The following is a 15088-nucleotide window of genomic DNA, read 5'->3' as shown; positions in this document are numbered from 1 at the left end:
TAAAGAGGACATACAAATGGCAAATAGACATGAAAAAATGCTCAACATCACTAATCATCAGAGAAATGCAAATCAAAACCACAATGAGATATCACTTCACCCCAGTCAGAATGGCTATCATCAACAGGACAAATAGTAACAAGTTTTCTCCAACAAGTGTGGAGAAAAAGGAACCCTCATACACTGTTGGTGGGAATGCAGACTGGTGCAGCCGTTATGGAAGTCAGTGTGGAGGTTCCTCAGATAATTACAAACAGAATTACCATATGACCCAGCAATCCCTCTCTTGGGTATCTACCCAAAAAATCTGAAAACATTTATACATAAAGACACGTGTGCTCCAATGTTCACTGCAGCTTTGTTTACGGTGACCAAGACATGGAAACAACCAAAATGTCCTTCGATAGATGAATGGATAAAGAAGTTGTGGTATATATACACAATGGAATACTATTCGGCGGTAAGAAAAGGTGATATAGGAACATTTGTGACAACATGGATGGATCTTGCGAGTATGATGCTAAGCGAAATAAGTCAGACAGAAAAAGCAGAGAACCATATGATTTCATTGATATGTGGTATATAAACCAAAAACAACAAAAGAACAAGACAAACAAATGAGAAACAAAAGCTCATAGACACAGACAATAGTTTAGTGGTTACCAGAGGGTAAGGGGAGTGGGGGGTGGGAGATGAGGGTAAGGGGGATCAAATATATGGTGATGGAAGGAGAACTGACTCTGGGTGGTGAACACATAATGGGATTTATAGATGATGTAATACAGAATTGTACACCTGAAATCTATGTAATTTTATTAACAATTGTCACCCCAATAAATTTTAAAAAAAGTTAAGTTAGTGTTTTCATATCTTAGAACATTCAGATGTGCTCCCTATTTCTATTTAAAGAAAATGTATAGAAATATTACTTTTCTAAAGTAACATTTTCTTCATAATAAAAATACAGTATTGTAATCATTTTGAAAAATCCAGAAAAGTATTAAAAAAATAAAAACTACCAATAATTCTACCATTCTAAGATAATGATTGCTAATTTTAGTATAGTTTCTTGGTGTCATGCCAGTATTTTTTAAAGCTTAGGGTAGACAATCAGTTGTGTGTGTGTGTGTGTGTGTGTGTGTGTGTGTGTGTGTGTATTACTTTGTAGCCTGCACTTTTTCACTTTACAATTTAGGTTATATCTTTGTCCTGTGTAATCTATCTTTTAGCAGCAGCCAAAGGGATGGCTGTAAAGTGTGACTCTGACAGGTGATCATGTTACCTGATGCTCTGCTTGCTCTCTACTTCACCTGTTTATGCACCCTTTTACATTCCAGTGTAAGAAATGTTATACTTTCTTTTAAAAGTATAAGATGAAAAATACACATTTTCACTCTAAGAATGAAAGTCAGCTTCTACAGAATAAAAAGGGCTTGCTAGGTAGATATGAAGGTTAACTGTAAAAACAATACAAATATATATTTTTAAATTTCTTATGTTTTTAAGCTCCTCGGGGTGCATGTGTGTGTGACGAGAATTTCATAGTATCAGTGAACTTTGTTATTCTTTACTGTTAAATATTTATCTACTTAAATTCTACTTATGTCAGCTTTATTTTGCTAGTATTTGCCTTATAACTTTTCACATCCCTTAATTTTCAACATTTGGGTGTCTTTCCATTTTTGACATGTTTCTTTAAATAGCATGTAGTTGGATTTTTAAAATCCAATTTCAGAGTCTATCTGTTATTATTATGTAAATTTTATCCACTTATAATTATTGTAATGTGCAACATTTGGACTTATTTCTACCATTTATTTTGTGTTTTCTACTTGACTTTGTTTTTCTTGTTTTATTATCCTGTTTTCCTTCTGCTACACTGAATTTTCCTTATTCCCCTATCAATTGGAAGTTATTCATTAAGTTTATAGTCTTTTAGTAGTTATACTTAAAATTTTAACATCCATACTCTCTTATTTTTCTAACAAAGTCTGAAGATTGTCAGTATTTCAGTCCTCCACTGAAACAAAGCAAGAACTTTGATCATTTTGTAATATATACATATAAAATCATTATATTGTACACCTTAAACTAATACAATGTTATATGCAAATTATATTCCAATTTTAAGAAAGGAAAATAGAAAAGGAGAACAAAGATATGAGACACACTGTGAGGATAGAATCCACAGAACCTGATGACTTATTCTATAAGAGAGGTGGTTGTGAAAATGAAATCCAAGCCCTCTATTCTGGGTGATAGAAAGGAAGATACTCGTAATAATAGTGGACATTCATCAAATAAAATATTCTTAACAGAGAAGTTCTCAAAGGTCCTTATACTAACTAACCTATCTCTGTCATATCTTTTTTCATTTAACTTTGTATTTTGACCTAATTTTAGACTTAGTATCATACCATATCAATTGTTAAAGCAGGAGAGATAAACACTTAGGACTTCTCAGGAAACATTCTTACCAGTGTTTTTCAAGCTTTAGGATCATGTGGATCATGAAATCAATTTAAAATGTTATGAAATAATACCAAGAAAAGTGAAATAGAATCAAGCAGAACAGAATGTAAAACATCACAGTGATCACTCATATAAAGGTTATTACTTTGTGGAATTTTGTCTTTTGTTTTACGTACACACACTGGGTCACACTGTCAACTACATGTTTTAATGTGAGTTGCAGTTTAAAAAGTTTGAAAGCCACTAACAAGGACAATGCCCAACAAGCCATCTTTCTAGTCTAAACCCTCCCTTCTCCAGTTTACAGGATTAAGAGTATTGACAGGAACAGAAAGGGATGTAGTGGCTTGAGGCATCTTTCATCACTTTGACAATGAACGAGAATCCAATTATATAAAACATTTTTTTTTATTATCTTAGTTTCAGGTGTACCAAACAACGTAATGATTAGACATTTACACCCCTCACAAAGTGAAAACCCCCCACCAAGTCTACTACCCCTCTGACATTGTATATAGCTGTTACAATACCATTGACTTATATTCCCTATGCTGTATTTTACATCCTGTGACTATATATACACACATATACACTTGTATCTATACCAGGGGTGCCAAAAAAAAATGTACACAAGTGGACACTTTGGTCAGCATTGCTCAAGCAGTAGTTTGCTGTAATCAAAAGTGTCTGTACGCTGATGGTAACCACTTTGAGCACCTCTTGTAATTGCAGAAGTCAAACGTGACTTGTATTCATCTTTTGCTATTGGTACATATTGAGTATTACAATTTTAATAGTTTTTTCTTTTCTTAAAAGGTGTATACATTTTTTTGGCACCCTCTGTATTTTACCCCTTTTACCCTCTTCTACCACCCACTCTCCCCCTTTATCCTCTGGTAACCACTAAACTGTTATCTGTGTCCATGAGTTTTTGTATGTTTGTTTTGTTCACTTGTTGCTTTCAGTTTTATGTCCCACATATGTGTGAAATCATACGGTTTTTCGACTTTTTCTGTCTGACTTATTTCGCTTGGCAAATTGTCTTTTCATCTAAAAATAAAACACCACTTTCCAAGGATTAATGTTTTTCCTCTTCTCTAACTCCCCTCTCACCGTTTTTTGTTTTTGAGGCTAACTAGAATTACATTTTTATTCAATGAATAAAAAACACAGTAACAAAAAGTATTCTTCACAATTGAAACGTAATCTGTATTTAGGGGCGGTCAGATGGCTCAGTTGGTTAGAGCGCGAGCTCCGAGCAACAAAGTTGCCAGTTCAATTCCCACATGGGCCAGTGAGCTGCACCCTCCACAACTAGATTGAAGACAACGACCTGCCACTGAGCTGCTGGAAGGGCGGCCGGATGGCTCAGATGGTTAGAGTGCGTGCTCTCAACAACAAGGTTGCCGGTTCGACTCCCGCATGGTGGGCTGCGCCTTTGCAACCAGATTGAAAACAGCAACTGGACTTGGAGCTGAGCTGCACCCTCCGCAACTAAGACTGAAAGGACAACAACTTGACTTGGAGCTGATGGGTCCTGGGAAAAAACACACTGTTCCCCAACAAAGTCCTGGAAATATACACTGTCCCCCAATAAAGTCCTGTTCCCTTTCCCTAATAAAATCTTAAAAAATAATCTGTATTTAGGGGTGGCCAGTTGGCTCATTTTCGCCAGTTCGATTCCCATATGGCTCAGTGAGCTGCACCCTCCACAACTAGATTGAAAACGACTTGACTTGAAGCTGAGCTGCACCCTCCACAACTAGACTGAAAAACGACTTGACTTGAAGTTGATGGGTCCTGGAAAAACATACTGTTCCACAATATTCCCCAATAAAAGATTAAAAAAAAATCTGTATTTAGTTATTTATAATGGGATGAGAGGACTCTCATTTTATATCCCGAAATCAGGTGTCATAAATATAATAGTTTATGTATTGAATTTGAATAAAGTTTTATTGCAACACAGTCATACCCATTTATTTTTGCATCGTCTATTGCTGCCTTTTCATTACAGTGACAGAGTTGCGGGTCCTGACAGAGCCTAAAATATTTACTGTCTTTACAGGGAAAGAACACCTACTAATCTAAAAGATAAAGAACTCCTACTAATTAACATGAAATAAACAAATCAAAGAATAAATGAGAACGAAATATAAACAGGCAATTCACAGACTACAAATATGTGCAACATCATGTATGAACTCTCCAAACATAATGCTGAGCAAAAAAAACCAGATACAAAGATTATATACTGTATGATTCCACTTACACGAAGAAGGAAAAGCAAAACTGGTGATAGAAGTCAGAATAGCCTATTTTGAAAACTCAGTGTCTGGCAAAGATGAAAAACTTTGATAATTCACTGTTCTGGTCAAGAGTGTAGGAGAACAGGCCCTTCCATACGAGTATGTTGCTGGTGAGGCTGCAGATTGGAATAATTTCTATAGCGGTCAATTTGGCAACAGCTTTCAAAATTACAAAAGCACATGCCTTTTGAACAGCAGTTCCACCTGTAGAAATTTATCCTCAGATATATTCACATTTATGTAAAACATCATATGTACAGGGTATATAAATGCAGCATTTTTTGGTAATAGCAATGGCTGTGCAGCCATTAAAGAACAAAGAATTTTTTAAATATAGAATTCTTCAAAATATATTGTTAAGTGAAAAAATAAATGGCACTGAACAGTGTATAATGACAAACTATGTAAAAATAAAAATAATTAAAATGTACAGAGTTAGCAAAGGAATCAATTAAATGTGTTAATAAAGAATTCCTGTCTAGTTCCTTATTTTAATTGAAATAACTTTATTGTTTTTGTCATTTAAACTGATATTTGCTATTCAGTTGGCAAATAGTCATTATCGGGTCTTAAGGGTTTCCTTCTCCCATCTTATTGAGAATTTTTTAAGGAATGTGTTTGAAATTTACCAGATACTTTTTCAGCAGCGATTGGTTTGATCATATTTTTTCCTTTGAATCACTGATGTTATTAAACAGGATCAAATATATGGTGATGGAAGGAGAACTGACTGGGTGGTGAACACACAATGTGATATATAGATGTATTACAGAATTGTACACATGAAACCTGTGTAACCATTGTCATCCCAATAAACTTTAATAAAAAATAAAAATAAAAAAACAACAAAAACATACCAATACATTTGCAGATACTGACCCATCTTTGTATTCCTAGAATAAACCTTACTTGATTATGTAAAAAAAAAAAATCAACCCAAAGCATATAAAACTAAAATAGAACAGAATTTGGTTAGCTATTTTTATGACTGTTGGCTATAAAATTTTAAATAATAGATATAATTAGAATAAAAAAAGGAATGTCTTCCTTCATATCATTATATATTAACTTTGAATTTTAAAACACTATTTCAAAAGAAATAAACCTAAGAATATAACCTCCAGAATGATTATAAATAATAAATATATTTAGCAAAGTAGTAGGCCATTACATTGGGACAGGAAACTATATCCCTATAGACCAGAGATAGTTAAAAAACACTAAGATATTATAGTTCAAAAGTAAGTAAAATGTAGAATTAAATTCTAAATTCAATTTTAATATCACTTGTAACTTACAACAGGAGATTTACTCAAAGGAAATAATTAAACAAGACTAAAGGAAGGTCTAAATAAAATAACTATATTTCTGGCTAGAATACTAAGTTCAGTTAAGATGACAAATGATTGAAATGTGTATACCAAGTACTTAGCACAGTGCCTGGCATCTACTAAATACTCAATAAATGTTAGTTCTCTCTACACCTTCCCTAATTTAATATAAAGTTATAATGCAATACCAATTAAATCCCTGATGAATATTTTATAAAATTTGATAGAAATGAAAATAAAATTTATCTGGAAGAGTAAAGAGGATGCAAATACTTAATGTTATATGTTGTTTAATGAACACTAGTAGATTATCCCTAAAGATTTAAAAAATATCATGAAGACTACATGACATTTAGTCAAATATAGAAAAATGAGTCAAATAAAATATTCAACAGCATAAGAACAATTCATACTTCACACCATATATTATAAAAAAGGTCTGGTGTGTTAAAAACTAAAACATGTAAAATTCTATTAAAAAGGTATGAAGAACATATTATATCTTTCTAAAGATAAAATCCTGACTAGTAAAGAAATGAGGGTCAATAGTGAGAAGGTTATATTTGAATATTTTTGAAAAATCTGTTACACAATAAATTCCAAAGAAAAGGAAAACAAGAGAATAGGAAACATTTGTGATACATTCATGACGTATAAAGAGATTTTGACTTAGTAGAGAAAGTGTTTAGCACAGTGTCTGGCATCTACTAATTCTAATATAGAGACAATTGATGGAAATACATAATTAGTACACTCAAACCTCACAATAAGTGATCACATTCATTCATTCATTCCCTTTGGATAAAATTTAAATTCTTTACCATGGCCTACAGTGGTTAATGTGATCTAGAACTGCCTACCTCTCCAATCTCATTTGTGCTTTTCTCCCCCTGTACACTATTCTCCCATCACCCTAACCTTTTTTTAGTTCCAATAACATATCAAACACTTTCCCTTGAAAATATAAAGCTCTTTTCCTCCTTAGGGCTTTTGCATCTGCTGCTGGTTACCTGTCTGGAAAACTCTTTTCCTTACTCTTCACGTGGTTAACATTTGAATCCTCAAGTCTCAGGTCTACTCAACCTGATGACTCTACCTAAAGTGAATCCTTCTTAGAATGTCCTATGTCAGCACCCTTAGAGCTCTTATCGCCTTTTGTAGTTTTATTTGTTTTTGTTAATCTCCCTTATTAGACTGTTGAATCACATAAGTCTCACCCCCATATTCCCAAGCACAGTGTCTAAAAACAAATGTGCACAATAAATATTTGTTGAATGAATGAAGAAAAACTGAAAACCTAAATATTAGATAATTAGAGAAAGATCAATTATGATACATTAAAACAAGGAAATGTTATGTAACTACATATAACTATTCAACTGACAGGTATGAAAGTAGTAAAAGAAAATGTCTATATGAAATAACAGTGAATGAAAATCAGACCACAAAATAGGATGCACATACAATGTAAGGGAAGTATACATACATCCAAATTTAAATATGGAAAATAATTCATGGCGATAATAATTGGTTTTAATAATTGGCAGACTTTTCGTAAAGAAAGCAAGTTGCTTGGGGCCGGCTGGGTGGCTCAGGCGGTAGGAGCTCTGTGCTCCTAACTCCAAAGGCTGCCGGTTCGATTCCACAAGGGCCAGTGCGCTCTCAACCACAAGGTTGTGGGTTCCACTCCCGCAGGGGATGGTGGGCTGCGCCCCCTGCAACTAGCAACGGCAGCTAGACCTGGAGCTGAGCTGTGCCCTCCACGACTAAGACTGAAAGGACAACAACTTGAAGCTGAACGGCACCCTCCACAACTAAGATTGAAAAGACAAACAACTTGAGTTGGAAAAAAGTCCTGGAAGTACACACTGTTCCCCAATAAAGTCCTTCCCCTTCCCCAATAAAACCTTTAAAAAAATAAAGAAAACAAAGCAGGTTGCTAACGACAATATTGTATAAAGTCAGTGTTCTGGAAAAGTGCTTACAAAATAATATTAAGTGGGAAAATGGAGCATAATATTCTATGTATACCATGATTACAGCTAGGCCAAATTAAACATAGATTGAAAGAGGATACAGAAATAAAAATTCCTATTGCATCAAGGTGATAGACATGCTTAAAATTTTCATTTAAGTTGTTTTTTTAAAATAAATTTTATTGGGGAATATTAGGGTACAGTGTGTTTCTCCAGGGCCCATCAGCTCCAAGTCATTATCCTTCAATCTAGTTGCGGAGGGCGCAGCTTATTGGCCTATGTGGGAATTGAACCAGCAACCTTGTTGAGAGCTTGCGTTCTAACCAACTGAGCCACCCGGCCGCCCCAAGTTGTTGGTTTTTAAAAAATAGTATTTTATAATGGGAGATAGCCATAAATAAATAAATGAAGGAAGGAATCAATCTACCTGTCTCAACACCCAATTAATAAGAACTGAATAAGATTTCAGGTAAATATCTTTAGTCCTTTCTTCTAACATATATAAGCAAAAATATATATAAAATAAAATTAGAACCACACTATACATATTCTTTTTAACCTGCTTTTTTCCCATTTAACAATAGATCACATTTTTAGGGTACATTTTCCCAGTGTAGATGGCTTAATAAGAGACTTTCAAAAAAAAAAAATTTTATATATATATATATATATTAAACAGGACTTTATTGGGGAACAGTGTGTACTTCCAGGACTTTTTTTTCCAAGTCAAGTTGTTGTCCTTTCAATCTTATTGTGGAGGGTGCAGCTCAGCTCCAGGTCCAGTTGCTGTTGCTAGTTGCAGGGGGTGCAGCCCACCATCCCTTGGGGGAGTTGAACCGGCAACCTTGTGGTTGAGAGGACGCACTCCAACCAACTGAGCCATCCAGGAGCTCAGCGGCAGCTCAGCTCAAGGTGCCGTGTTCAATCTTAGTTGCAGGGGGCGCTGCCCACCATCCCTTGCGGGACTCGAGGAATTGAACTGGCAACCTTGTGGTTGAGAGCCCATTGGCCCATGTGGGAATCGAACCGGCAGCCTTTGGAGTTAGGAGCATGGAGCTCTAACCACCTGAGCCACCGGGCCGACCCCTCAAAAATATTTTATGCAAGGTCACGTGAGTGTTACATTGGTAAAGAGACACATCAGTGGACTGAGCACAGCAAAAGCAGTACAGCCAGGGCCCAGATCCATACTCATCTGCAATTGCTTAAGTCAAACACTAAGTGAGCAGCTCTACAAATTAGCTACTATAAGACAAAGCAAACACTGAGAGGGTGAAGACTGATGCTTCTTTGTAACTTATAAAGTGTGACAAATTCAAGTAGTAAAATGTAAAGAAACAATGCAGGAGAGTGAAGGAATGAAAAATACTGACAACACAGACAAATCCAAACTCCCAGAATGTCTCCCACATGCTCCATCAGACCAGTAACATACAACTCACACCATATCCCCAGGAGAAGTCCGAGCTGCCTTCAGTAGAGATCCCTGTATAACTTGGAAAAGCAGACCTTGAGTTCCCAGTGTCAGCTGATGTAAAAGGTGATTCTTGTGTGATGTCAGACTCACTAAATGCACAATGTAGAAGGAGAGAAAACAGAAAAAGTCTTATATTTCCTCAAGTTTCTGCATTAGCTACTCAGCAATTTAGTAGATGATAAGCATGTGCACAAATATATCCACAGAAGCAAAAATAAAACATCCACAGATGCTTGAAATTTAAGCATCATGGAAAAGTCCTACCTTATTTCTATAGAACTGATGGCAGTCATTGTACATAATTCTAGTCACAGTTTATAATGAATACTGTAACATTCCACCTATAACATATACCCTTGACAACTAAAGACATTTCAAAAATATTAGCAGTATCTGAACTTGTATGGCACTTGCACAGTTTACCAAGAACTTTTGCAAATATTAATCCCATTTTATCCTCACAACCTGGTGATGCAGAACTCAATTAACCTCATTTTCAAAACACAGAATTTGAGGTTTAGTTGTAGGTTTTGAAACTAAGTTTTATGACTATAATTTTTCCTGTGACAAACACATTGCTTCTCAGAACCCTCTTTGAAGTTATAGTCCCCTATGTTCTATTTCTTAAAATAATACATGCATCTAATATTTACTCAGCATTTACCATATGCCAAGCATTGTGCCAAATTTTGCATACTTTATCTCATTTATATTCACAACACTCTTTAAGAGAGACTATTATCAGGTAAGTAACTTGCCCAATTTTACTCAGTTAATAAATGGCAGAACCAGGATTAAAAATTAGATCTGTTGGACTCCTCCTGAGTCTATGCTTTTAACTGCTTTATAATACTACTTTGCAAAGGTTATGAAAATAAGTATGATGTGTTTCCATTAGCTATTCCAGAATGAAATTGAATGGTACTGAAAATGTGATAAAAAGAAATTTGTTTTCTTTCATTACTACAAGGCCTGATACCAATCCTAAACCAAAAAACAAAACTTTTGCCATTATCAAGTATAATAAGCAAACAAGTACACTTTGTGTTATTACCTTTGGGAACTTGTATCTTTTTCATGGCTGCCATTGGTAGAAGACAGTTCATCCAGCTGCTCTGGAAGAGGATGATGATTAAGAGCATATTTTGTTATTCCTTTCCTGTGAAAGATAAAAAGAAAGGTACATTTCCTATAAACAAAACATAGATACTTTTCAGAAACTTGATCTAGAAGTTAGTCACCTACTTCTTGCTGCTCTGGGACTACACTGTCAAGTACACTAGCTACTAGCAATTAAAATGTGATTAGTCAGAAATGAGATGCACGGATGCACTTTAAGTGTAAAACACAGGATTTTGAACTCTTAGTACAAGAATATACAGGATCTCATTAATTATTTTACCTTGATTATATTGTAAAGTGAAATGTTTTAATATATTGAATTAAAATATTCTTAAAATTTCACTGCAAATTGAAAATATAATAAAGTATAACCACACACCTATTAGAACAGCTAAAATAAAATATGGTGATAACACAATGCAGGCGAGGATATGGAGAAACTGGATGTCTCATATACTGCTGGTGGGAATGTAAAATAGTACAGCTACTCTGGAATAATTTCGGTTTTTTATAGACTTAAACATGCATTTACCATATGACCTCGCCATTGCACTCTTGGGCATTGATCCCAGAGAACTTATGTTCACACAAAAATCCATATACAAATGTTCACAGCAGCTTTATTTATAATTTAAAAAAACCTAGAAACAACTGAAATGTCCTTTGATGAGTGAATGGTTAAAGTCTGGTATATCCACACAATGGAATATGATCCAGCAATTAAAAGGGAGTGAACTACTGATATATGCAACTACTTGGATGGATTTCAACGATATCACGCTTAGTGAAAAAAGCCAATCTCAAAAGGTTATCCACTATATGATTCCATTTATATAACATCCACAAATGACAAAACTATAGAGGTAGAGAAAAGATCATTGGTTGTCAGGAGATGGAAAAAGGTATGAATAGAAAAGGGTATACAAGAACATTCCTTGGTGGCGATGAAACAGCTCTCTATATTGATTGTATTGGTGGTTCCACAAATCTGTAAATGTGATCAAATTGCACAGAACTATGTACTCACATACAAAAAAGAGTGGATATAAAAACTGGTGAAAACTGAATAAGGTCTATAGTTTACAGTATTGTACCAATGTCAGTTTCCTGGCTTTGAAATACTACTACAATTACATAAGATGTCTTCATTGGGGGAAGCTGGGGGAAGGGTTCATGGGATTCGATGTATATTTTTATAACTTCATGTTAGTCTATATTTCAAAATAAAAAGGTAAAAAGATTAATTTCACCAGTTTCTATTTTTTTCAAATAATATATATATATTTTTTAATTTTATTGGGGAACAGTGTGTTTCTCCAGGGCCCATCAGCTCCAAGTCACTGTCCTTCAATCTAGTTGTGTAGGGCACAGCTCAGCAACAAGTCCAGTCGCCCATTTTCAATCTTAGTTGCAGGGGGTGCAGCCCACCATCCCATGAGGGAACCTGCAACCTTGTTGTTGAGAGTTCGTGCTCTAACCAACTGAGCCATCCAGCCACCCTGTTTCTACTTTTTTTCTTAAATGTGACTACCTGAAATTTTAAAATTATAGATGTGGCTTATATTTCTATTGGACAATGCTGCTATAGAAAGCTCAATATGTGCATGAGAATAAACTATGGGATCAATTATTATATGTTCTAGTCCTGATCATCTATAGACTTTCCTTCCCCACAAAATCCTGTACTGAAATAAATTTAGAAAGCATGATAGGTTAAACAAGGTTATACAGGTTTCTTTACAAGAGGTCTTCCCGGGGCCTTTAATATGCAAATGTATATTATAAATCTCTAATACTCTATTTCTAGGAGAGGAAACTGAGGCACAGGGAGATTAATCTGCTTAAGGTCATATGGCTGGTAAGTGCTGGAGCCAGGAGTCAAATCTTAAGTAGTCTGGCTCTGAAGCTTTGCAGAGCAAACAAATAGTTTGAAATTTCAGTGAACCATTTTTGTATACAAATATAAAGCTAGGGGCCCAGTCAGTAGAGCTTGTACTTTAAATTATTTCTCAAACCGTGGGGATGGACTTGTATAGAGCTATCTGTACTTCTCTCATTTAATGATCCTACAACCAAAAACTTGTCTGTGAGGAAGTGGTAGGATGAAACATGTGGATTCCAGCTATGAAACAGAAACTTAAGACATTTTTCAGTTTGTCAGAGAAACTGAATTACGAAGAAACAATTAGATAATAATGAAGAAATATTAAATTTGATAACAGCACGGTGGTTACATAGAAAATGTGTATAATTTTTAAAGATGCATACTGAAGTATATAAGGGTAAAATGATAGTGTCTGCAGTTTTGCTTCCTTATTTTACAGATGAGGAACAGTGAGGCTGAAAAAAAAAGATAAAGCAAATACATTAAAATTTTGGTAACTGTTGAATGTGGGTGATTCATTATATTACTATATATTTATGTTTAAAGTTTATCATTAAAACATGTTAAGCTGTATGTTGAAAATCACTCTTTTTCCACTCTTTTCAACATCTATAATTTGGAAGTGTAAGGGAGAAAACTAAAGCTACTGCTTCAAAGCAAATTACCATTATAACACTTAAAAATTGCTTTTAATTTACAGTCTTTTAGATATAATCTTCGTTATCTTCATTATTCCCATCATCCTGGCTCCCCTAGAGAATCATCTTTGGGAGAGTTCTTTAAGAGTATCAAATTAACAATAGAGAACAAGTAACATATCTATGTTGGGTCAATAATTCTGGCCTATCAACAATTTTTTCCATAAAAGATGATTTTTTTTACTATCAAAGTGATCAGAATTTATTATAAAAGATTTCTAGCTAAGCCCTGTTTGCTTTATTAGGAAATAACTTTCTTCTTCCTAATTCCTAAAAAGCTTATCTGAATTGCTACTGTGTAGATATACTAGTACTTAGTAGATAAGCTTCTGAAAGGCAAGATGGGATCACAGACTGAACTTTGTATGGCTATTATACCAAGTAAAGGTGGGAAGGGACAAAGAAATTACCATTTTCTGAGGACCAACTACGTGTCAAGCTCTGTGCCATCACTTTACATATGCTTGTAGATAAGGTCTTATTCCTATATTATAGAATTTGAAGGATCAAAGTTAGTAATTAGCCTAGAAGTCACACAGCTAGGAAAAAACCCTAGCCAGGTGTAACTGAAAAATAACAAGCTTTGTAATTACCATGTATAGTTAATATTTATTAATATGTGGTTGCTAAAATTACATAGCTCAGTAGAGAAAATAAGGGGTGGGTGGGATTTGGTGTTTAAAAAGCCCAACCTCAAAAACCTATTGGTTATATAATCTTAAGATGTGTCTCTTTTCTGGTATTTTTTCTTCTGAAAAACTGAAGATAATCAGACCCGTCTTACTGAGTTACAAGAATCAATATGTGAAATTCTTTTTGAAAGTGTAAAGCATTATTAAATGTGCAACATTATCATTACTTGCTAAATTACAACACTTCACTGGGGTAGGAGGTGTGTCTTTTAGGCAGAAATATTTGCTGTTAGGTCTCAAAACAAAACTGATCCTTAAGGATTCTGATGCTTAACTGCAGAGGTGGAGATGCAGTACGTATGTGTAATGCTTATGACCACAGGCTTCAGAATCAGATTGACACCAGGTTTGTACTTCAGCTCCACTTTCTGGCTACGTAATCTTTCGCATGCTACAGTCTTTAAATCTGGGCTCTTTATCTATAGTAAAAGCAAAATAATAGTCCGCATCTGCTATCCTTGTTGATAGGTTTAAATGAGCTAATACATGTAAGCAGTTTTGCATGGTGTCTGGCACTAGATATCGTCAACTTTATTGTAGCACCCAGTCAGCTGTTAATAACTTTTTGAGTCGTCAGTGGCCATTACAGTGGGGCATGAAGCACTGCAAAAACTACAGATGCCTTAGGAGACCCAGTCCCTGAGTTCGGGAAGTGCAGCTCAGGAGGACCAAGTCCTGGTATAGCACAGATGACAACACCCTCAGCTGGAGGTGTAGGTGGAAGGGACAGCGTCCGGCAAGGCAGGGAGGAGAGAATTCCGAAGAAAATTTTCTTTCTCCCTCCCTGGGAAAAGAAAGGAGCAAGGGACTGGTCACGGAGAGTCCCAGAGCGCCCGCACCCCACCTCGGCCTCCCCTGGCCGCGGCTGGGATGGTTGAGCAGTCCACTCACAGCTCCAAGCTCTGTGGCACCGCCTTCCGAGTGTATCTGGAAATCATCCTCCTCTTCCTCCTGAATCGCGGCCGGAGCGGGCACGCCAGGGTGGGGGCCTCCAGGCCTGGCCCTCCCGCTGGCTCCTGCCCGGCCGCCTCCCACCACCTTCCAGCTCCGTCTCGCCCTGTCACCTAGACTCCCGACCACCACTTCCCTAGACTTGCCACTTCTCCAGTCTTCCGCCCTCCCTGCT

General features: G+C 35.7%; 1 protein-coding gene across 6 annotated transcripts in view; it reads right to left on the bottom strand.

Moving 5' to 3' along the window:
- FAM149B1 (family with sequence similarity 149 member B1) overlaps positions 1 to 15082 on the bottom strand; it is a 46938-nt gene extending 31856 nt beyond the window's left edge. For 3 of the 6 annotated variants that reach the window (XM_019745870.2, XM_019745872.2, XM_019745875.2), the window contains exons 1-3: positions 14854 to 15080; positions 10620 to 10724; positions 9531 to 9654 (exon numbers count right to left, since the gene is read on the bottom strand). In XM_019745870.2, coding sequence (XP_019601429.2) covers positions 9531 to 9654; positions 10620 to 10724; positions 14854 to 14900 — 276 coding nt within the window. In that variant the 5' untranslated portion in view covers positions 14901 to 15080. Of the gene's footprint in view, positions 1 to 9530; positions 9655 to 10619; positions 10725 to 13680; positions 13698 to 14806 lie in introns of those variants that run through there. The other 3 variants (XM_074339579.1, XM_019745874.2, XM_074339578.1) reach the window with 3 other exon arrangements.
- Positions 15083 to 15088: the final 6 nt, after the last annotated feature.

Source organism: Rhinolophus sinicus, linkage group LG07 (assembly GCF_036562045.2).
Source record: "Rhinolophus sinicus isolate RSC01 linkage group LG07, ASM3656204v1, whole genome shotgun sequence".
Classification (NCBI taxonomy): domain Eukaryota; kingdom Metazoa; phylum Chordata; class Mammalia; order Chiroptera; family Rhinolophidae; genus Rhinolophus; species Rhinolophus sinicus.
Note: the sequence above shows the minus strand (reverse complement) of the source record. Positions and strands in the feature narration are given on the sequence as shown.